This window comes from Mesitornis unicolor, unplaced genomic scaffold, assembly GCF_000695765.1.
Source record: "Mesitornis unicolor isolate BGI_N332 unplaced genomic scaffold, ASM69576v1 scaffold5878, whole genome shotgun sequence".
NCBI classification, from domain to species: Eukaryota; Metazoa; Chordata; class Aves; order Mesitornithiformes; family Mesitornithidae; genus Mesitornis; species Mesitornis unicolor.
In genome coordinates, this window is record NW_010199668.1 from 13573 (window position 1) to 37427 (window position 23855).

A 23855-nucleotide genomic window follows, 5' to 3' on the forward strand; every position below is an offset into this window, starting at 1 on the left:
AGGGGAATTGAGTTAGTTGGCTTTTACTTGCCTGGTTTCTCCTGTATATTAGTAGAAGACGAACCAAGCAAATTTAGTGTACTGTGGCATTTGATCCATCTTGGTCTCAATGGTGTAAGAGAGAGAATCAGTGTTTCACCTCTAATCCAGTTTCATCCGGTTTGTAGTGGTGGTGGTTTTTTGGCTGATATTGGCTGGTACACAAGAACTGCTCCAGAACCTATTCAGATGGCTTGGTTACATCAGCGATAAGAAGATAGACTAAATTGAGGCTTCCTTGATTCTGAATACAGACATCCCTCTAGCTGACAGGATTTTCCTGTTTGAAGTGTAACTAGTAAAATATAGGTGCAGGAAACTGAAACTCAGTATAATAAAGTAATGCTTAGGCACAAAGCAATTCATGCAGGTTATAAACTTTACCTTGTATCTTACTTCATAAAGCTTACCTAATTTGATTTGTGTAGTAAATACAGCTGGCAAATCTTAGGTGGTTAAGATGTAGCTAAATGCATTTTTAAGAAAATACCATTTTCCCCTTGTAGCAATAGCAATGCTTAAGAGTTAAGAACAGACCTGAATTGAGCTATCAGTGAAACAAAAATTTTCTGAAACAACCTGCCTGAAAATTCTTGGGGACATAAAGCAATGTAATGAATTAGTCTGAGCTGTAACCTTTTTGTTTTTCTTTTTCTAGCTGTACCTCAGGTTGTACATCAGAATGACTTATTGGGCCTTGAGGTTAGCCAGGGTTATGTTATTGCTTCTGTCTGAAAGCTTCCAGCTTGGAATTCAAAATGCAAGTAGGAAAATGTGTTCTTTGGACTTGAAACTTCATTCTTAAGTTTGCTTTTATTTTAATATAGCTTTTGGTCTTGAGCTCTTCTGTTCCTCAGGTGTCATTGATTTTGAAGGTTGAGGATTGTAAGAATTTTTGGAGAGTTAATCTGTATCTTCCCTTAATTCTAAACCAGGAATTGAGCAAAATTATTTTCATTTCTAAAATACTTTCATGATTATTCTGCTTTTTCTTTTTCCTGAATTTTTTCATTTGCCTTCGGAGTTAGCAGTTTGAACTGATTGCTGGACCTGGTTAGCTAGACAAAAGTGGAATCTATGGAACACAGAATTGGTAAAATTCAGTTACATCTGGTGCCTAGCCCGCATGTTTAGCCTTCAGACACATTTAGCCATAGACTGTACAATGGGTTAGACTTGCTCTGTGTAATATATTTAGTCTTTAAGAGAATGCTTTGGCTTGCTCTTCCACATATACAGATGATGTAATGTGGCTTTCATGGAAATCTAACTGAGGCTGTGCCAGTGAAAGGCCGATGGCGTATTCGAGAACATCCTGTACAGTGGTCAGTTTGTTTTATTTCCAGAGTATTGTACTGTCTTTCTCAAGTAAAAGTTCTCAGTTTATTGAGGTGATACTAAAGTGCTTTAAACTCTGATATTCTGTAGAGTTGATTGTTTATAAAGGATGTTATTTGTTTAAAGTGCGATGGTCTCTTACAGTCTGAAAACCTGCCTAGAAATAAAGGTTTCTTGCTCTTCCAGTTCAGTGGTATGTTCCATTAATCCTGCAAAGTGAAATGAAATTCTGTTCCTGTGAACAGAGTGGGTTTGTCTGGAGTGTTTTGAGTTGGAATGGATGAGTACTTCTTTATCACAAAACCTGAAGTGCTGATCTTTTCTCATCTTAAAATGGTGGGGGGGGAAGAAATGAAGTGTTCAGAGAGATGCGGTTTAGTGGCTCACACGAGGTTCTGGAGTTAAGTATAAAGTTTTTGATGTAGTGGAAGCTGGTGTAGGAGAGATTTTTCTGTGGAGTGATTGAGTATTTTAATGGAAATTTTTCGCCTGCTTAATCAGCAGGTGTTTTTTGATGCTCTGTGTGATCTACATGGCACTTCTTTGTGTGTGTGTGACAAGCTGAATGGCTGTCTTAAGAATTTACGTTTTTTTCTGTTAAAAGACAAATAGATAATGGATCAGTCAGGTTCACCACTGATGGGAAAGATGATTTGTGGGACAATATGGGAAAGCATTGTTTCTTAAGACTAAAAATAAGATAATATTTTGACCACATCTTGGGACTACTTAAACTGTTTAGTGTGTGTATGCATACAACCATCCCAGCTGGGGATGACAGCTCAGGTTTAGGGTTTGACATTCTAATTTTGGTTACGAAATTGTTAAATTTGCTGAGTTACATTGTCTATCTGCTTCACTTACGTCTCTTGCTCTTTAATGTAAGTGGATAATTTGTTGATTTTAATAAACTATTGTAAACTTGCATCTACAGCACCAGTTAACCATGATTTTCAACACCTGTTAAAAGTTTGTGCTCTGGAAGCACATAGAAGGATGAGCTTGTATGTCCTAAGTATGAGAAATGGTTTTGTCTGCAGGTGTATACTCCCCAACTGTCTGCATTGCAGGTAATGTGCTGTATTTGATCATGATAGGAACTGCTGTGAGCTCAGGTTTCACAGCCTAGATGAGATGTAACTGCTTATAAAAGCATATCTGAAGATTAAACTGTAGAATATTTCACACATCTCAAGTTTAGACTACAGAATTTACTGATGCTGGGTAATGTGATGTTCCTCGTTGTCCCAGTCCAGCTCTAAGCGTTGCATAGCTTGGGCAACTTGCGAAAATACTTTCCCTCCAGAAAGTGTTTCAAATTTTACTGTATATTTGCATCTCTGTTAGAGGAGCAAGTTTCACATGAGGACTACAGTATCTAAAGCTCATCCAGAAACTTTGTGAAAGGCCTTGAATTAATGTCCTTACTCTATCCTCTTTTTTTGGTACTTTGTACAAAAGTACCTTTTGTCCTTTGCCTGTCACAAAATGTTAACACTGGCTCTCGTCCAGGCCTTCTGACAGTGTTGATGTCCAGCCTTTCTGATAATTAGAACACATTTTGAAGCTGTGGCTAGGCTGACTTACTACTTAACTGCTGTGGATAAAGACGTTCTTCATCTGTGCACTTCTTGATGTCTGAGCCAGTACTGGTGCTTCTCTGGCTCTTCAGTGAGATGGTTCAGGGAGGTAAGCTGCCAAAAGATAGTTCATCAGTTGTACAGCTGCTTTGAAACTTTTTAGTAACTATTTTTCTACTAGTTCAGCCTCTGAATAAGATCTTGAAGCAGGTGCTAGAACTGCCAGTGCTGTTTCAATCAGTCAGTTTTGGAATGGAAAACAGGACCTGCTCGTTTTGGTCGCAGGTTGTCATGAGGTCAGCATAGCTGTAATATCAGATGGTCCTTGAAAAAATGTTACGTGTGTCCTGGGTATTGTGGTTGTTTTTTTGGTGTTTGTTTTCTCTTGTTTTATTGGAAGGTCTGTTTTCCAGGAATGTCTGTCTCTTCCTGTTTGGCTCAATGAAGGGTCTGAACTTGGCAGTTGTGTTGTTGCCATCTTCGAGACTTTCAGCTACGTCTGTGGTTGAGAGAGGCAGTGGCTGTATGGCTTGTGGATGTCCCGTGCCTGCTTCCTTAAAATAACGCTTTCTTTTAAGTTCAGAAAGCATACTGATTTTAGCACATCCAATGGCCTACTACCCTTGTACAGTTTCTTGGATGTGTTCTGCTGGAAAATGGTAACTAGCCCATGTGTTGGTTTCTGTCAGAGAATAAAGCTCAAGTATCTTTGTTCTACTGAGAATTCTCTTTCCTATGGAATAAAAAAGAAATGAGCTATTAAATATGGAGCAGAAACCACAGTACTTAAAATAAAAAAGTTGAAAATGCCATTTAAGCAAAATTGTATGGCTGCTGCTTTTAAAAGAATAGACTTATTCCACTGAATGGAAGACCTTAGAAGCTTGTAGTGTGATGTGGGAAAAACAGTAAACTTTCTAGGCTGTCTTTTGAGCTGTGGTCACCATTGTTGGGGATTTTTTTGGGGTGGTTCGTGTGGTGGGTTTTTGGGGCTTTTTTTGGGTTTTTTTTGGTTTTGGTTTTGGTTTTTTCCCCAATGGAAAAGCTTTGGAGCAGAGCAGCAGTTTTCTTCTGCTCACTTCAAGGCCAGACTGGTAGCATAATAGTCAAGTTTGAACTGAACAGTGTAATGCTATTGATGCAGCATGGTGGAAAAATATGTAGCTTTGGACTCGAAGGTCTCAGAACAATACTTTCTAACTCCTATTTGAAATGCAGAGTTGAAACAGCAGGCTTTCCGGAGTAGTTTGGCACACAGTTATAATAGTTTAGTTTCTGGCAGTGCAAACCTATTTCCATACTGTTTTGCAGGCTTCCATATCTCATTTGTGAACTACTGTAATGCTTCAGTGAAGTATGGTTTTTTTTTTTTTAGCTTTCAAATACTAGGTCAGGCCTGTGTTTTCAGACTATAATGCGAGTGCTTGGTAATAACTTTAACCCAGTGACTGACAGTGGAATTTATTTTGTTAATGACTCTTTTTCTGAAGTAGAGTGGATTGGTCCCAGTTGATAATGATGAATAGTTTCATTTGTAATTGGCACTACCTGTAAAACAGCTCTTGTCTAGTGTGTATCTAATGGTTCAAAGTCTATAGAGAGTTTTTCTAGATTTCATGAAAATGCAGTTATGAAACTGTTTCTTTTAATCATGTTGCTCAGGCCTGAAATGCAGTCTTTTTCAAAAAAGAAAGACTAATTCTGGTAAAGTCTTGCAAACATTTTAAAATTTACAATAGTGACTAGGAGAAAACTAAATCCCTTCAACATAGACATTCTCAGTGAAGTGACAACTTTTTCTATGCTCTTCAATTGTGTATGTTCCGGCTGCGTGAGTCAGTTCATTGTCTTGTTGAATAAATGATTGAAACTGGATTTTGGGTTTGTGAAGTTGAGTAGCAAAGCATATGCCTATTCTAATACTTCCCTATGACAAAAAAGAAACAGCTTGCCTGTTTTGAAGTGTTTAATCCCTGATGTGCTCAGGTCGATCACTGTGTCAAAGGCACCATACGTGCCTTTTTTATTTACGTAAGATTCTTTTGCATGGAATGGTTTTAGGTAAGTATATTGTGATGAAAAGTAACTTGGAAAGTAATTGTTTCGACATCTTCAGTAATTGATAGGTTAATGGCAAGGAAGCGTTGAGGATTAGGTAGCAAAATGGACACTTAGGCAATATAACTTGCTACAGTGTTTTGTTTTTTTGTGGTGGGGCTGAAAACTAAAGTAATTTAAAAACATTTGTAGAAGAAACACAACAAAAGAGCTGATCTAAATATGGTGTGTGCCCTTACTTGAGAAATCATTAATTGAAGCAAAAAAAGCAAAAGCAATAGACTGAAATTTGTTACGGGTTTTGTAATCCATGGCATCCTCGTGTGCTGTAAAATCACACTAGTCCAAATCCAAGTGCTCTGTGCTGTACTGGTGAGTGAAGTTTTAAGTTTTGTTCTTGTAAGATTGTGCAGGTAAAACTTGGTAAGCTCTGGCATGGTGTTTCACTTTGAAATGCTGTGCACAGGAATTCCTGCGTTAAAATGGATCACCTAAGTAAACTGGAGCATCTCTGAACTTCTACATACAGTGAAGGTGATGTATGAAAGTTTTCCATGCAATTCTAGCTAAGTTGGCATTAAAACCAGAGTTGCGCTTGGAAAGCTCTATTTATTCCTGGGGATCAGTTTTTATTAATGAAGCATTAGTCAAAGAAGATGAAGTACTCTCTTGTTTGTATTTTGTCTTGCCATTGTAATCATTGGGCTGAGGCAGTAAGAATATATCTGCCAACTTCGGAGTCGTTGGGTGTGACCTGAAAATGGTTAGAAATACATTTCACTGAGGGAGCTCTATAGCAGTTGTTTCTAAGTAGCTGTCACAATGTTTGTCAGCATCTGGACAGTGCTGGATGCCATCTTTCCAACTTCAGCCTAACACAGCGCTCTGCAGTGCTTCCAGTGCAGTGTTTCTCAAAATTTATTGCTGCATTTAAGAAGCTGATAGGTTGATCTGGTGCAAATTACTACAAGTGCACTCTCTCATCTTTAGTCTGTTTGCCTTTTGTTTAATTGAAATAGCTTAAGCGCAATGCCATTTTGAACATCTAAAATCTACCTTTATATCAATTCTCTTGCAGAATTGATACTACTATTTTCTATATAGCATGGAAGTCAAGGGATGCACACTGATACACGCATATAAGTTCCTTGACGTGTTTCTTTTTAAAAACATGAAGAATCTGAATTCAAAAGTATTTAGTACTATATTCATGATATCTGGCACAGTTGAAAATAAATTTCTGACTCTCTTGCAGGTATTAAAAAGTACGTTGTCGGCCTAATTATCAAGACCTCATCTGATCCTACATGTGTAGAAGTAAGTGAATTCTTTTCAGGGGCGAAAGAGGAGGGGATTGTTGTGCATAACCTGACTTCTCTTTCCTCTTCTCCAGAAAGAGAAAGTTTATATTGGGAAACTGAATATGATTCTTGTTCAGGTAAGCTACAGTTCATAAAGTTTTAAGTCTTGCTATAAAGCCTTTGGCTTTGCATATGTGTCTAACATATGGGTGCTTCACTTTTCAGATACTGAAACAGGAATGGCCAAAGCACTGGCCAACTTTTATAAGCGATATTGTGGGAGCAAGCAGGACTAGTGAAAGCCTTTGTCAGAACAACATGGTGATCCTTAAACTATTGAGTGAAGAAGTGTTTGATTTTTCCAGTGGCCAGATTACTCAAGTAAAAGCTAAGCATTTGAAAGACAGGCAAGTATATATATGTAGATCTTAATAAATAGGTTAGACTTTGTCCTTGCTGCTGAATAGTTTCTCTCACTTTGAGCTTTTGAGTGAACACCTACAGCTGTCTAATTTGTTTTCTGAGACCCAGTTGCTGATTTTTCTTTAAAGCTGTAGTGTTAGATGATACCACTTGTAGGTGATATTACTTTGTAGTCACAGATTTCTACCTCATTGTGAGTAGCACCTCTTGACTGATGGTTCCTACCCTTTTAATAGAGCATTCAGCATTGCTTGTATTTCTAAGCCTGAGTTTGCAGGCACAGGCTTCGAGCTGCTTCAAGATACGCATTATTACCATGAAAATGGTGGCTTGTGAATGCTTCCATGGACATAGGTCTTCAAGGCCTGTTCTGTGATAAAAGTGGATAGGATTGTTTATGGAATGTGGAAATGGTTAACTTTTTTTTTTTACAGCATGTGCAATGAATTCTCTCAGATATTTCAACTGTGTCAGTTTGTGATGGTAAGTCTTATATCTCTATTAACATTTTTAAAAATTCCCCCCATCATGCCTAACAATTTCATAAACACTAATGGTTGTTTACAGGAAAACTCCCAAAATGCTCCCTTAGTTCATGCAACTTTGGAAACTTTGCTACGATTTCTGAATTGGATTCCTCTGGGATATATATTTGAGACCAAGTTAATCAGTACACTAATATACAAGGTACTCATGCAAAAATTGATGGCTCTTAAATTTAAATGAATTGCCAAAAAGCTTAGCATGCAACGCTCTTGTAATACTTCTTTTCTTCTCTCAATAGTTCTTAAATGTTCCCATGTTTCGAAACGTTTCTTTGAAGTGCCTCACAGAGATTGCAGGTGTCAGTGTAAGCCAGTATGAAGAACAGTTTGTAACGCTTTTTACATTGACCATGATGCAGTTAAAACAGGTAATGTTTTTTATAAACTGCCTTTGACTGTTACATTTCACAAAATAATTTTCTGTAGTACCTATTTCAGTTTACAAGTTTATCTTCATTATAGAGCTCTGGATAGGACAAATATTGTTCATCAGTGGTATTTATGGCTTGATCTGAAGTTGCTAAGTGTGTTTTCTGACTCTAGATCACAGCTGTATTTCTGCTGTGTTGATTTGATTAGAGGTGCTCTGAGCACTCAGGCTCTCTGATGGGGAAATTTGAGAGAGATAGGACAAAATGTGTACTGCATGACTTGTAAGACCTAAATCAACCTAACTTCTGCAAGTTGCTATTTAATTTTTGGAACTGACAAAAACACTTGCCATTTAAAGCCATGCTTTTACGTTTGTGTAATTTGTGAACAGTACATGAGTTGAACATGTGAACAGTTGCAAGGTTTCTTTGCTATTTTTTTCCACTCCGTTTGCAGTGTTGCTCCATCTTAGAGGTTCTTTAGAACAGGTATACTTCTAATATCCCCTTTTTCCCCAGCTTCAAGTGGAGCTATAAGATTTTTATTTAGGTCAATTCAGAGGCAGATTTTTGCACAGACTGAAGTTAGGTGTGTGTTAGGCAGCTGAACATTAAGTCCCCAGTTTTTACAGATGATGCTCTTGATTCTAAATGCCAACATATCTGGCTTAAGTTTTTCCTCAAAGTGTCAGTGGAATGGCAAGTTTGGGTATTTGGCATGTCTTGCAACCTATGGGGTTTTAGTGTGACTTGCATGTGAACTTGAGACTAACGCTTGCATCTGTTGCAAATATTTGACTCTCATAATTTTGTAAAATGAGGCTGGAGAACAATCAAAAGGACACAAGCTGGCAGCAGCAAAAGTGTTAAACCTTGCTTTCTATAAAGCTTAAGTGTTGACCTTAAAGAACTATTTGAAAATATTTTATTTTATTTTTTATTTATTTTTTATTTTATCTTTTATTTTATTTTTTTTTTTAGTTTTATTTTATTTTTATGGTAGAATTTAAAAGTCAACACATCTCTTGAGGTACCACAGATCTCTACAAGATTACTGAAAAACATGTTTCAGTATCCTTTGCCGTCGTCTTTGCTAATTTATAGATATTATGGAGGAGGTATTTCATGTTTCTACATTATGATGAGATAATGTTTTGAAACTTAATGTTACTAGGGACAGGTAACACATTTTTGGAACATACTTGTCTAATGGCAGTTGGAAACAATTGTGATAGAGTAGATACTTACCTTGTTTACAGCTGCTGTCACAAGGGCTGGAAAAAGGTTTAGGTCATCAGAACTTTAATGTCTTTGCATTTTCATCTTACTGCCCATCTTGGGATCAAGCATGAAATGAAGGAGCTGTAAGATTTATTTACAGAGCTTTCTTACAAAAATGGGATGCCAGGAAAAGCAAAAGGTCTTTTTTTCTTTTTGCCAAAATAGCAAAATATTTGTTAGTATACTGTAGTTCCACTTCTGTATAAAACTGGAAATTCTTGATTATGTCTGTATTCTTTTGATCAGATGCTTCCCTTAAATACCAATATCCGACTTGCATATTCAAATGGAAAAGATGATGAACAGAACTTCATTCAGAATCTCAGTTTGTTTCTTTGCACGTTCCTCAAGGAACATGGCCAACTTATAGAAAAAAGATTAAACCTGAGGGAAACATTAATGGAGGTAAGCTGCTCAGTTTATGAAGTTTCAGAATGTAGCAAGTGTGTTCTCATACTCAAAGGATATGATACTAATAATCTCTGGATCATTGTACTTCAAAGCAAGTAAGATGAAAACAAAAATCTTATTTCCTTCACATAATTAGAAAAACCTGAATACAAAAACCCTTTCAAAACTTCTGTTTCCTAGTATGACTCAATGGCACTTTATTTTCAGTATGTATGAAGACTGTAGGTCTCTTTCTCTTATTTATTTCTTCTTGAAAGTGTTAAATAGATATTCTTTTTCCATGGGTCTTTACATACTGTATTTTCTGTTTAACCCTCATGTAGAGGACGTGTTGCTATGACTTTCAGCAGTCTGTGTGAAGCAGCTCAGTTATGTTTCTATTCACCATCCAAAGCTGGTTTCGAGGGTACAGCACATGCAGTATTTCAAAGCTTCCATCCTGATGTAGCTTCTTGTGTAATTTGCCACTTCCCATAGTTGAACTGAAAGGCTTTAAATATATAATAAAGACTATGTTCACCAGTAATGGCAGAGCTCTACCAAATGACTATGCATGCTTTATTGTCATATAAATACAAGTAGTCTGGGAGGAGGAGAAGGACCTATGGGCCTCAATTACCAGCTATCTTACAGCAGTTGTTGAGAATAAGATTTACAGTTGTCCTTCCTCTCTACTTGTTCCCTTCTTTTCTTGGAGGCTGTTGCGTTCTTTTCAGTTTCGACAGTAAAGTGCAACTTCACTGTCAAAACCACAGGGATCTGTGGAAATTATTGGAAATTCAGCTGAGAATGAATGGTTGGAAAAGCTTAAATTCTAGGTGACTACTGAACACTGAAGGTACTGCCTCATACTGTAGTGGGGCTAGATGACAAAATTAGGATTTTTCAGTTGTGCTTTTTTTAATTGTGAATACAAATTTTGCTGAGGGTGAGCTGTTCTGTGGTGACTTTTTTGCTAGCTCCCTCCCACTGCTGAGCTCCAAGGGGATGAAACTGGCTCCATACCCCTTGAAGCACCACTTCCAGTGCCCAGAATCAAGCCCTGTACAGGTATGGAAGCGATAGGGTGAGGAACTGCCCTGAGACAGGTAGAAAAACAGTAACCAGCTTAAACCTGGAGACCAGGTTCCATTGGAAGGGGGAAGTGTGTCTTGCAGGTGGATCTAACATGTCCATGTGAATTCTAGTCTGTTAGAATACTAGTTAGTGTTCTCACAACATTTTTTTCTGGAGGTACAAAAAAATGTATTGAGAATAAGTTGATTGCAAATACCAGATTGTAGATAATTTAAAAGATGGACTGAGTATTGCTTTTTTATGTCAGAAACAACAACTACCAGCAGTTCTCAAATCCTGAATTTGCAAGTAGCTTCCAAAACAGTTGCGAATGAGAGGAGCGCAGCTCAAGTTTCTGTCTATGTTGAGTCTTTATTATGAAGACTTGTGTAAAAGGCTGAAGCTTTTGCGTGTCCTGTGCAACTGTGTAAGTCGGAGTGCAGTGTTTTAGGCAGTGGCCTCCTCTCTTGTCTGGCCTAATTATGTTAAATTTTTCTTTAAAACTGACATCTACAAAGCTCAATTCTGAAAGACTTTCAGTCTTGTATAGGATGATGAAATGTTTAAGGAAGTTCTTAGGCTGGCCTAAAATGGTTGCAAATTTCACTTTTGTAAGTTCCAGTGTAATAGAATGTAGTTACACAGCTACTTTAAAAAGTTCACTGTTGTACTGGCCTCTTTATTCTGGCACTTGGGGTGTAGCAGATCTGCAGTTGTTCTGTGTTTTCACTGGAGCTGTGTAGACTAGTGAAGGAAGCTACGTAAGTTACTGCTAGTGAAATTACCAAGAAAAAAGTCTATAAGACTAATGTATGGTTGTTTGCATCCCTCTTTTGGCATTTTAGATCTAGTTGGTGAATCAGGTCTCTACCATCAAAAATGTTCTGAGTATTGCTGTAGTGTCTAAGCTATGAAAAGGTTTTCAGATTTCATTATTTCATTCTGTTTGTTCACTGGTGGGGCTTTTGCTTTGGTATCTTTCACCAGGGACTGAAAAATAAGCAAGCCAAAAAAATGTTTGGCTATGTAGTCCTGATTTCTATGGTTTGGCATCTGAGTGCCAGAATTCAGTCAGTGGCCTTTCCTTCTCAGTTTGCTGTGGCTGTTCTGTCAGTGAAGAAGTTAAAGACATTCTGGTAGATGGCTTCTGTGGAAAGAAAGCCAGCAGCATGGCTTTGATGGTTGCCTTCAGTTCTTCAGACTATAAGGATCTAGAACAAAGTAGCAGTAATAGTCTTGAGAATAGCAGTCATTGAAGTGAGTTCTTGAAGGTTTTTTGAGGCTCTAAAACAAAATGCCTTGCAGAAGCTTCAGAGGACAGAGTTTGATAATTTACAAACAGGCTGATTTGGTTATGGCATTTTTTCAGATGCCTTTAGGCTACTTTAGATTTAAGAATTGATATTGTTATTTGGAAAATAACAGTAATGGACAAGGCACTTTGTTTTTGAGCTGCTCTGCTGGTCAGAACTTGAAATTTTAAGTAATGTTATTAAAATGTTAATACCTGTTGTTCCTAACTTTTGTTAATTTGGCATTTTATCAGTGTTTGGATAACTGAACTTGAAGAAATGTTGTTTTAACTGCAGAAATAATTAGTAATCAGGTGTTTAAACCACACTTTTCTAGGCTCTTCATTATATGTTATTGGTATCAGAAGTTGAAGAAACTGAAATTTTCAAGATTTGTCTTGAATATTGGAATCATTTAGCTGCTGAGCTCTACAGAGAAAGTCCATTTTCAACATCTGCTTCTCCATTGCTTTCGGGGAGTCAACACTTTGATGTTCCTCCAAGGAGGCAGCTCTATTTGCCTGTATTGTCCAAGGTAATCCACGCTTAAGTAAAGATACTGTTAATATTTAGATACTGTCCCTGAATTTAAAGATTTTGCTTCATGTAAGCAGTGACATAGGAAGACTTCCCTTGGTTTGAGTAGTTGGTAATTGATTAAACTCTAGTTATTTTATGTGTACTTTGAGATTATACCAGTAGATGACAGGAGTATTAATACAGTGTTTCATTTTTTAAAGATACTTACTACAAATTTTACTGATCTTTAAAAAAGTAAGTCTGTATTTTTTCTTTGAACTGATAAAAGCTAGAGTACAGTCATGGTGGTGGTGGGGGGACGTGTGTATGAAAAAAGTGGTCTTTGAAAAACACTCCTAATACTGCATATGCATTTTAAAGCTCAAGAAAGTATATTTTCTAGGTTGGTGTTTGGTTGTGTTTGGTTTGGGGTTTGTTTTTGTTGTTTCTTTTTTTTTAGCTACTCAGCCTGTTCATGAAGAAAGAGAAATCAGCAGGTTCTATTCTTAATGGCTTTTTAGTTACCGTGTCTCTATAGAACCTTAATGTGAGCCAAACTGGTAAAGTGCTGGATATACCCTTTATGTGGATTACACTGTCTGAGCAGAGTAGTCTGGAAACACCTGTGGAGCTGTGTATGTATTTTCCTGTTACTGTTTGATTCAGTTTTAACTTTGATTTGCAACATACAGGTTCGGTTGCTGATGGTTAGCCGAATGGCTAAACCTGAAGAAGTCCTAGTAGTAGAAAATGATCAAGGGGAAGTAGTACGAGAATTCATGAAGGATACAGATTCCATAAACCTGTATAAAAATATGAGAGAAACATTGGGTAAGTGTACTAGCTGGTATTTTTATGCTGTAGGTCTGTGTAGCTGCATCAGCAGCGTGTATGTTACAGAATGCTAACTTACCATCTGAATTGTGTGGGTAAAATAATTAACAGTGGAGTAGTACACAAACTTGAAAGGGAGGAGGTGGTGTTGGTCTGAAGTTTTCCGTGTTAAGCATGTAGTGGTGTATAACTTGGTTAAGTAGTAATATACTAATTAATTTTTGTCACTTGCCTTTTCTCATTGAACAACACCAAAATGTTTCGGATCCAGTGAAACCTTAGTTTTGTCAGAACGCTGTTAAATTGGAAGGATTTTTCTGAAGTAGACTTTCTGGTTATTATATCACTTGTAGTCCTGTGTAGATCAAGCATTCCTCAGCAAAAAATTATTTCTTCCTTCGATAGGTCTTCTGAATACTTTAAAAGGTTTTTATATTATATTTATATTTAAAAGTATTCTTAAAACACAAAGTTCTGGCTTGAACTTTAACTTCAAAAATATTTTCCAGAGTTAGTGCTGAGGTCTAAAAATGATCTTGCTTGAAAGTACAAAAGCTGTAATTAATTACATATCATGTAGGGGAAAAAAGGCACACTGAACAACAGAATTAGTATTTTTATAGCATTTAATGTAGCAAGCACTTTTTATTTTTAGTGTGTGTATACTAGTATATTATTATCTTCAGAAGTCAGACTGCAACTTGGGGGTGGGGGGTATTGGAATTGTCGCATATCTAAGCTTTGGGACATCAAATGTTTTGATACTGAATATATTTATGAAATGCAAATGCTTTAAGGAAACAGTGTTTCATAACAGGTTTATGAACTAAGAGTTGGGAGAAAAAACTGTGATGCAAAGTGTTTTGTTTTTTTTAATTCTCACTTCTGTACTTCTAATGTCAGTAAAGCCAGCATTAGATTAATTGTTCTAATATATTTTCTTATAGAACATGAAAAAAAGTCTTGTTTTAATTTATTGCTTTAAAATTATGTCCTGAGCCTTAGTCATATTTCCAGATATAGTAGTATATCTGTGGCAATGCATATTTAGTTAGCGTATGATTTCTGGTGTTAACTATTGCTTACAGTGTATTATTTTCAAGATGCACTTACCAAAAAAAAAAAAAAAAAAAAAAAAAAAAAAAAAAAAAAAACAAAACAAAAAAAAAGCGAGCAGGCCTTTTTTCCACTCTTGTGGTGGAAGCTGTTTTCTGTGGCACAGTAAAAATCTATTTTTGAATCTGGCCTTAAATTGGTTTTGACTTGCTGGGATTTTTGGATTTTATATTAGAGGCTCTAATCCTATTAGGGGCTGATGCAAGTGTCTGAGTTGTGATACTTGAATCTTCCCATCTAGACTTTAACGTTGGGTTTTTGCAGTCTGCAGACTTAATGATCATGACATAAAGAGCAGAAGAAAATTCTTACACACTATATAATGTCCCCCATAGGCAACCACTCCCATATTCCCTATAGACCATTGGTATGTATATTTTTTATTAACTTAACTTAGCCACTTTACTGATTTCACTGGTATGTGAGACATTCATTGATTTAGACTTTTCACCTTGCTTGCATGCAGTGTTTTCCTGAGATCCCTTAGAGCAAACCTCAATAAAATTTATTGTCCAACTTTAAAATACAGTTTTAAGAAATCTTTGTCACAATGAGCTAAAAACTTAGTCATGAGTTCAGGAAAGAAGCATTGCACTTACCTAACGATTTGGTTGACTTTTACTTAAAAGAAAAAGAATTAATTTTGCCTGTGGAGTTGTGATCCAGGTGGCTGCTTTAAAATGTGCCTGTTCAATGCTGATGTCTTTCAGTTTATCTTACACATCTGGATTATGCGGACACGGAACGAATTATGACTGAAAAACTTCACAATCAAGTGAATGGAACAGAATGGTCATGGAAAAATTTGAATACCCTGTGTTGGGCTATAGGCTCAATCAGTGGTGCAATGCATGAAGAAGATGAAAAAAGATTCCTTGTTACAGTAATAAAGGTATCACGGTGCAAAATTAACAGCTTTGTCACACGGGATAGTTTATGCTCAAGAAACCTGAGTTTACAGAAATACTGTTGTATGTTCTTAGTAAACTACCTTGTATGGGAAGCAAGTTCATAAGAATAAATTAATGGAAAATGTTATATCGTGAATTTAAGGCTGATAAATTCATTAGCTGTGAACAATACAGTAATCCAAATAGCCTTTTCATAATGAAAATCTCGGGGATAAAATGAAGTTTATTAAGTGTTTGTCTTTAGGGATACAGAAGAGATGGAAAGGGATTGTTAATGAAAAAAAGGAGAGTGGCAAAATAACCCTAATTTTTAACTAGCTAGCACCTTGCTATTTTGCCATTTTCCAAATATTCATTGATCAGAGTTAATTTTTAGTAAATATGTGCATGGATGAATACAGGAACAAGACAGTTTTACAAGAGCGAGAGGCCTTACTTTATCAAGTCATAAATTAATGCAGAAAATGTAATTTCTTCTATTTGATGTGGAATCTGTATTGATACCAACTGCTTGGTCAGTATTGAATGCTGTGAGTCCCCCCTACAGAAGTCTTTAGTTGTATTTAAAATGGAGATTCCACAGTTGAAAATACGATGTTTCTGGTTTTGTTGAAATGTAAATAATTACATAACCCAATCTTAATCCATCTTTTTTTTGTTACCTTTAACTTGATGATGGTAATCACTTTGTTTAATATAGCGCCTTATAGGATTTTTTGCTTCTAGCGCTTTTAATTGAACTGGACAAACTTGGAGAGGAAACTAAAAATATGTTATGTTGTAGGATCTCCTGGGACTCTGTGAACAAAAGCGAGGAAAAGATAATAAAGCCATTATTGCATCAAATATAATGTATATAGTAGGTCAATACCCACGGTTTTTGAGAGCTCACTGGAAATTTTTGAAGACTGTGGTCAACAAGCTGTTTGAATTTATGCATGGTAATTATCTCATTTTTACTTGATGTTTTAATCATTAAAAAAATACTGATGCCTATACACACACATGTATTGGGGAAAACACAAAGCAGTAACTGACTTGATTTAATTTAGAAACCCATGATGGCGTCCAGGATATGGCTTGTGATACCTTCATAAAAATAGCACAAAAATGCCGCCGACATTTTGTTCAGGTTCAAGTGGGAGAGGTCATGCCATTTATCGATGAAATCTTGAACAATATTAATACAATCATCTGTGACCTTCAGCCACAACAGGTATGTTTAATTTAGGGCTGTGGATAATTCCTAAAGACTACTCAAAAGTTACTTCATTATTGAAATGTCATAGTGGTTTTCAAAGCTTGAATTATGTTCCTTACAGTTTTTTTTCAGCTTGATCAGGCTGCATTACTGAGATCTCTGTTAGTAAGCTTGGAGAGAGAGTTAAAGTGCATTTAGTTGGAGTTTTTATTTTCGGAATGTTTTGCCAAGAAAGATACTGAGTCTAATTTTGTGGTTCTGCTTCTGGATAGAGTAATATGCTACTATGATGGTATACCTATAGCTCTTGTAATTTTGAAGGGGGGGCGGGGAACAATGCAAAAGCACCTACATCTAGGAAGGGCACAGCTCATGAAGTGAGATAGTAGAGCTCACGTGCGGCATACACTGAGGTGTTGCAGTAATGTACTGAAACTTAGGGAGAGTGGATGTGGCATCTGGAAAATAGTACTTAAAGGAGTGATATAATCCGGTCCACAGTTTAAACATGCTGCTTAACTTTTAAGTATTACCAGGCACGTGTCTGAGCTGCTGCACTTCAGGATGTGGTGGCAAAATGAAGACTCTGCGATGTATAGAGTGGCATTTGTAGGGGAAGGGGAACGAGGTTTGTTTTATGTATGATGAAAGTAAGAAGGATCTTGTAAAGTCCACTGTGGAAAAAGCTATTTAGACAGTGAAACCCATTTTCAGCCTTCACTCTGTTAGTTCAGAACAGTGTAAAAAATTTTCCTTACTCCTTTTTCACCTTCCTGTTTGACTTCGTGGTGTTCCCATCAGGTGCATACATTCTATGAAGCAGTAGGATACATGATTGGGGCACAGACAGACCAGACCGTGCAGGAGCATCTGATAGAAAAATATATGTTGCTTCCTAATCAAGTATGGGATAGCATAATTCAACAGGCAACAAAAGTAAGCTCATAAATTTTACATATATTCTGTGTTCAGGTGAATAAAACCTGCTAAATGCTTCTCTTAACCTGGAGTTATTTTTTACATGCCATGACATTAAGTGCATATAGCTGTGATGAACTTTATTACATGTTGGCTTAAAGCAGTGATTTACAAGACAATAAGTGCGTTGTTTTGAGAGAGGAGACTTAAATTAATAAGTGCTGGTTTTAATGTGACTTAAAAGACAATTTTTGTTACTGTACAGAATATGTTTCAATAGTTTTTTCCAAGGCTCCTTTTCACCTGGCTTAGAAGTGAGTTTTCTTTCTGAATAACAGAAAAGCTAAAATGCTAAAAATAATGTTCACTCTTTCTCCTTTAGCTTCCATCAGTTCTCTTAAAGAACATCCTTACTTCTTACGTTTATCTTCCATTTTTTTGTCTTTGCAAAACACTTCACACGCATTAAAGAACAAGGTCTTAAAACTTCAGCAAGCTTGAGTTACTTTTCTCACTCTGACTTCCCTCTTGCAACAAGAACATGCTGCCTTTCCTTTGGACTGCTTCTCTCTGATCTCACCTTCTTAATTCCTCATTTTTTTTTCCTTTCTTCAGCTAGAGTAATGCTTGTACCACTCTAGCAAAAATTCTTCTGCAGAAGAGTAGAATTAAACCAGTTGAAGTGTTATCCTGACTTTCTGTTTGAGGTAGTAGCAAGTGCCATGAAGGTAAACAGCAGTGCATATAAAGCCTGTGGATATCAGTGATATGTTCTTTAATGCTGTGTAAGATAAATTGTTTAACGTTACACTTTTATATTGAAAGTTCAAGGGCAGTTTTATTCACTAAACAAAATGGACTCTCTTCTTTTTAACAGAATGTTGATATTCTAAAGGATCCTGAAACAGTTAAGCAGCTTGGTAGCATTCTGAAAACCAATGTAAGAGCATGTAAAGCAGTTGGCCACCCCTTTGTTATTCAGCTTGGAAGAATTTATTTAGATATGCTGAATGTGTACAAGTGCCTAAGTGAAAATATTTCTGCAGCTATTCAAGCTAATGGTAAGAAATTGTGTTCTTCCTGAAAATGGGGGTGTAGCAGTGTATGTCATTGGGTTTAAGAGTATGTTCCAGTTAGACTAATTCTACTGTGTTCGTTTTATTGTTCGGGAAAGTGGAGAACAGCTGAAAGTGCTTGCTTAGATTATGATGATGTTGTTAACCAGATGTCTTACTCAAATGAAGAACTCCTGACTTTAGAGGGAGGAAAAACCACCTATAAACGAGAAAGTTTAGGAAAGATGCGAAATGCTATAGATGCTTACTTAAAATTAATAGGTACCTTGATGAAACAAAGTTGTAGCGTATGTTATTTTAGCTTACTCTTAATTTTGAAAAACTGTCTTTAAACAGAATCTCATTAATTTTTTTCAAAATATATCGGCAGGGTTTTGGCATGATACTGTGCTACTACATAGCTTTATGATGGAAATGTAACTGTAGTGAAGATGCATGACGTTTGCAGGCTTGACCTAACCTATTTCTACTTAATAAATTAGGTCGTATGGTATCTCAGTAGAATGTGCTTCTGTAGTAGTTAAAGATTAAATCAGTACTTGACTGAATTCTGTGTTATGATCAGTTTTCCTGCTGGTGCATACAATGATATTTGAAAATGTGAATGCTGAATAAAACTTGGTAACTGAGCAGCTAGTTGGCCTTTTGGAGTAGCTTCTCAGAATTCAGAATAAAACTGGCTGAGAAATCATTACCTTTTGTTTTTGCAGCTCTAATGGCCACAGTTTGTCTTAGTCAGAAGCAGTGAAGTTTAGGAAGCAGCTGCTAGGGTTGTGGTACTGACATGCTACTTATCACTTACTGCAGTTGCCTCAGAGTATGTTTTCACAACTGGCTCTATCTTGCTAGCGATGGCTCTGATGCCAGCATGAGTGATCCTACCTTTCTTTTTCTGGCTGCACTCTTCACGTTTTCCCATGCACGTACTATAATGGTTGTATGGCTGTGCAGTTGATTAGATCAGGTTTGACACTACACACATTTGCGGGTAGGAAACTGAACGTTGGATAAGGCTTTTTATGGCTAAGTACGGACTTTATACACACAGACAAGTGAAGGATTATTTCTCTTAGATGAAATGAAGAACTTTCTTGTTCTTCCCTCTATCACTTAATGAGAACCAAATGTAAGCTCGCTCAGTCCGTGTAATTGAGTATTTGTGATTTCCCTTACTTGAAAAGTAAGTTGCAGCTTTGGCCTTGAACTCTTAAGTTAGGGTATTGTCAGTAGTAGTTTCATAATGCTAAATGGCAATTTGGGGAGTTTCGGTTTTTTACTTGTGCAATACACATAAGTCTTTGTAGTTTGGATATGAAAATCAAGTATTTTCTGTTTTGTCATACTGATTCATGTTAATCTTTTTGTTACACCTTACCTAATTAACTGAAGCTTTAAAACTTTTCAGGTGAAATGGTAACAAAGCAGCCCTTGATTAGAAGTATGAGGACTGTAAAAAGGGAAACTCTAAAACTAATTTCTGGCTGGGTGAGCAGGTCCAATGATCCTCAGATGGTAAGTAGATTAATTTTATACAAATAACCTGTAAGACAGAATTAGGAAGAATTCTGAGTTTTGTTCTCTTGTTGACTGAATCAGTTGGTCACAAGAACTTACTTCAGGAGGTCTGTAAAACATAAAAGGAAAAAGTATGATCATGTAGAGGTAAGTCTGAGCTACACTTGAGAACTTAAGTTAATTTTAGCTGAGAGTAAGCTTAAATTGAATCAAGGAGGTTTAAGAGGACCCTATTTGAAGTCCTGCTGGATGGATACAGAGGGTGGGGAGTTTATGAAAAGGTAATGTATTTCAGCATCCTTAGGAAAAGTATCTCCTGTAACTAAACGACAAACTCGTACTTTCAACTGTATGATAGAGACTTTGTTCAGTAACTGCGTTGTTATAACCATGGCTTACTCTCTATTAGGTAGCCGAAAACTTTGTTCCTCCCTTGTTGGATGCAGTTCTCATTGACTACCAGAGAAATGTTCCAGCTGCTAGAGAACCTGAAGTACTTAGTACTATGGCTATCATTGTAAACAAGCTGGGTGGACACATTACTGCTGAAATACCTCAGATATTTGATGCTGTTTTCGAGTGCACATTAAATATGATCAACAAGGTATTTATATTTAAACTTTGGATAAAACATCTCCCTAGTGACTGAATTGAAAAAAAAAAAAAATTGAGTGGAAGATACCCTCTTCCTGCAATGAAGGGAGGCAGTATATTGTTGAACATAGAGTTATTACACAGCTTTCGTCTTACAGAAATTAAGCAGGGGTTCATACGTTCTTTCTGTCAATATAATTTCCACATGTGTCTTGTGGATCATCTCCCTGTTTGTGGGTGGGATTTTTTTGTTGGGTTTTGTTTTGTTTGTAGTCATGAAGCTGCATTTATGGCAATTTAAGAAACTTCTGCTCAAACTAATACTTGTTTTGAAATTGGGCTGTCTAGTTGGATGTCTTAATCTCAGTTCCTTACATTTCTCTGTTTAGCTCTTGATTTAAGTCATCACTAGTTTTTCTGTTCTGGGGACTTAGAATGTCATGCTTCTGGAAGCAGAAGTGTTCTTCTGTCAAATGTCAGTGTAGGACTAGCTGATAAGACTCATAAATATTTAAAATTTATGAATATAAGTACTGATCATTCATTTTGAGTATTTCCTCACTAAATGCCATGGCTGATGTGGTTCTTAAGCTATAGTGTGCAATATGTATTTGCATAATACTTGAGCACTACCAGCTGAATTAGTGCTACTTTGCAATAGGGTGTAACCAGAAATTGTACCCCAGTAGCAACATAGGTGCAGTGTTGAGATCATCTGTTTATCTCTGGACTGAGTAATGATTAAGGTTGTGTAGTGACAAAACGTGGCTCAGCCTGTCAGTGTTGTGCAAGTCTAGAACATGTTATTAATCAAGCTTTGGTGGGGAAAAAGTTCACTGAGAAATACAACCTTTGCTTTGCACTTAAGGTTATTTTAAACCTGGGTTTTAAATGTAAGATCTTCTGTTAAGTAGAAAACCGATGAAACTCTAGGAAACTTGACGTTTCCCCCCCCCACTCTCTCCTTTTAGGACTTTGAAGAATATCCTGAACACAGAACAAACTTCTTCTTGCTACTCCAGGCTGTAAATTCTCATTGCTTCCCAGCGTTCCTGGCCATTCCACCTGCACAGTTCAAACTTGTTCTGGATTCTATTATTTGGGCTTTCAAACATACAATGAGAAACGTTGCAGATACAGGTAAATGGAAGTATTTAATATGCTTATTTTGTCTGCAGTATCAGATACTTTCTGGTACAATGCTGTTTTCTCGCATCTCTTCTTCCTTCAGCTAAAGTCAGCATTCCAGTCATGTGATTCTGAACTGCATTTGCACAAAAATAGTATTCTTCTGTCTTAGCTTCGAGTTGTCAGCTATGTATGCATTAATGGGCTGAAATACTTGGATGCTGTTTCTCTCCTGTAGCTGTAAGAGAGCACTGTTACAGTTTCTGCTTGCTTTCTTTTCCACGTGAGTGTTGGCACTTTTCTGAAATGGCTGAACTGATGCAACAGCTCACTGTGGCTAAAACTGGTGTTAAAGCTCTGCTTCCATAGTGCTGCCTGTGGTGTTTGACTTAATACTTCAGTAAGACAGTTGCTCAGTAACTACTGAAAAGTCCAGCAGAAAAGTGAATGATTGGATTGGGGGCTGAACGTGCAGAAGCACAGAATGGTAGGAGTTGAAAGGGACCTCTGAAGATCACCCAGTCCAACCCCCTGCCAGTGTAGGATCACCCAGAGAGGTTCATACAGGAACATGTCAAGACAGGTTTTGAATGTCTCCAGAGGAGACTCCACAACCTCTCTGGGCAGCTTGTTCCAGTGCTCTGTCACCCTCACAGTGAAAAAGTTTCTCCTTATGTTTAGGTTGAACCTGCTGTGTTCCAGTTTGTGACCATTGACCCTTGTCCTGTCACTGGGCACAACTGAGAAGAGTCTGGTCCCATCTTCCTGACACTCACCCTTTAGTTATTTGTCAGCATTAATGAGATCCTCCCTCAGTCTCCTCTTCTCCAGGCTAAACAGACCCAGCTCTCTCAGCCTTTCCTCATTAGAGAGATGCTCTAGTCCTCTCATCATCTTCGTGGCTCTACGCTGCACTCTCTCCAGTAGTTTCTTGTCCTTTTTGAACTGAGGAGCCCTCGTGGTCTGGGAGTAAGCCCATGGCATAGGGAAAGGGAAACACCTTTAGATTATTAAGAAGGTGGATTGTGTTTCCTTTGGACAACAGCAAGCTGTTTAAATTTAGGATGAAATTTCATGGAGCAGCTGAGTGTATCACTTCATTTAGCAGACTTGAGTAATTAAAAAGCCCTCCAGAATGACAGTTATCAAGGGAAACTAGGAGAGGCTAGGTAAGTCTTAAATTCTAAAACCTGGGTTGTTTTTTTTTTTTTTTTAAGATCTCGTGCTTAGTGCACCATCTTGACTATTGGACAAAAAAAATTGTTGTGAAGCTACTAAGTTTTTAGCCATTGTCTTGTGTCAGTGTTTGGAAGGGATGGGGATAAATTACACCTTTCAGTTGCATTTCACCTAGTAAAGTAATCTAAATTTTGCTGTAATTCTAAAAATTAACACATTTTCCCTTCTCAAATTAGCAGTGACTACTTTTGATAGAGAGTTTCTCTCACCTTCATTAGTACCAATAAAGTGATGTGGTTATAATGCTTCTGTCATCTAATGCAAATAAAATTGGTATGCCATGTAAATGTGGCCATAGCCCTCTAGTGGGTACTTGAGGAAATGCCTGAGAAACCCGTTGCATGTGTAATGCTTGTCTGTTTGGTGCCTATCAGAATTTCTTGGGCTCTTTATATCATTTTGGAAAAGGCAAAAAGATGCACAGAGCTTTTAATACTGCTCTGTTGGTAACTTAGTTTTTTAATGCGTGTTTTCCAGGACTTCAGATACTTTATACTCTACTACAGAATGTTGCACAAGAAGAGACTGCTGCCCAGAGTTTCTATCAGACGTACTTCTGTGATATCCTTCAGCACATTTTCTCAGTTGTAACGGACACCTCACACACCGCTGGTAAGAGCGCGCATATGTGAGCCAGTTGTTGAAAGCAGTCCTTTTGAATATAAAAATACTGTTACACATCCTGTTCTGAGTAATAACGGCATATGTATAATTTTGATCTGTTCAGGTTTAACAATGCATGCATCAATCCTTGCGTACATGTTCAACTTAGTAGAAGAGGGAAAAATAAGTACTCCATTAAATCCTGGAAATCCAGTGAACAACCAAATGTTTATTCAGGAGTATGTTGCTAATCTTCTCAAATCTGCGTTTCCTCACCTGCAAGAGTAAGTGTGCTGTGATTCTGTAATACTCTTAAGTGGGTTCTTAAGTCTCGAAATACTAACTGATGTGTTTACTGTTAGTGCCCAGGTGAAGCTGTTTGTAACAGGACTCTTCAGTTTAAACCAGGATATTCCTGCCTTCAAGGAACACCTAAGGGATTTCCTGGTTCAAATCAAGGTACGTTTGACATGCTTTTCTGAAGAAACAAAAAAACAAAATTGTTA

The 23855-nt window shown here is 37.1% G+C and overlaps 1 protein-coding gene across 1 annotated transcript in view; it reads left to right on the forward strand.

Moving 5' to 3' along the window:
* The window catches only part of XPO1 (exportin 1), a 36199-nt gene that overhangs the window by 10578 nt on the left and 1766 nt on the right, over positions 1 to 23855 (forward strand). Inside the window, exons 4-23 of the mRNA XM_010189511.1 lie at positions 6271 to 6332; positions 6409 to 6453; positions 6542 to 6723; positions 7174 to 7222; positions 7307 to 7426; positions 7524 to 7652; positions 9183 to 9341; positions 12033 to 12230; positions 12907 to 13045; positions 14875 to 15056; positions 15860 to 16016; positions 16128 to 16291; positions 17078 to 17212; positions 18072 to 18255; positions 19676 to 19782; positions 20195 to 20389; positions 21351 to 21519; positions 23224 to 23358; positions 23474 to 23633; positions 23712 to 23808. Of these exons, the coding sequence (XP_010187813.1) occupies positions 6271 to 6332; positions 6409 to 6453; positions 6542 to 6723; positions 7174 to 7222; positions 7307 to 7426; positions 7524 to 7652; positions 9183 to 9341; positions 12033 to 12230; positions 12907 to 13045; positions 14875 to 15056; positions 15860 to 16016; positions 16128 to 16291; positions 17078 to 17212; positions 18072 to 18255; positions 19676 to 19782; positions 20195 to 20389; positions 21351 to 21519; positions 23224 to 23358; positions 23474 to 23633; positions 23712 to 23808 (2768 nt within the window). The remainder of the gene's footprint in view (positions 1 to 6270; positions 6333 to 6408; positions 6454 to 6541; positions 6724 to 7173; positions 7223 to 7306; positions 7427 to 7523; positions 7653 to 9182; positions 9342 to 12032; positions 12231 to 12906; positions 13046 to 14874; positions 15057 to 15859; positions 16017 to 16127; positions 16292 to 17077; positions 17213 to 18071; positions 18256 to 19675; positions 19783 to 20194; positions 20390 to 21350; positions 21520 to 23223; positions 23359 to 23473; positions 23634 to 23711; positions 23809 to 23855) is intronic.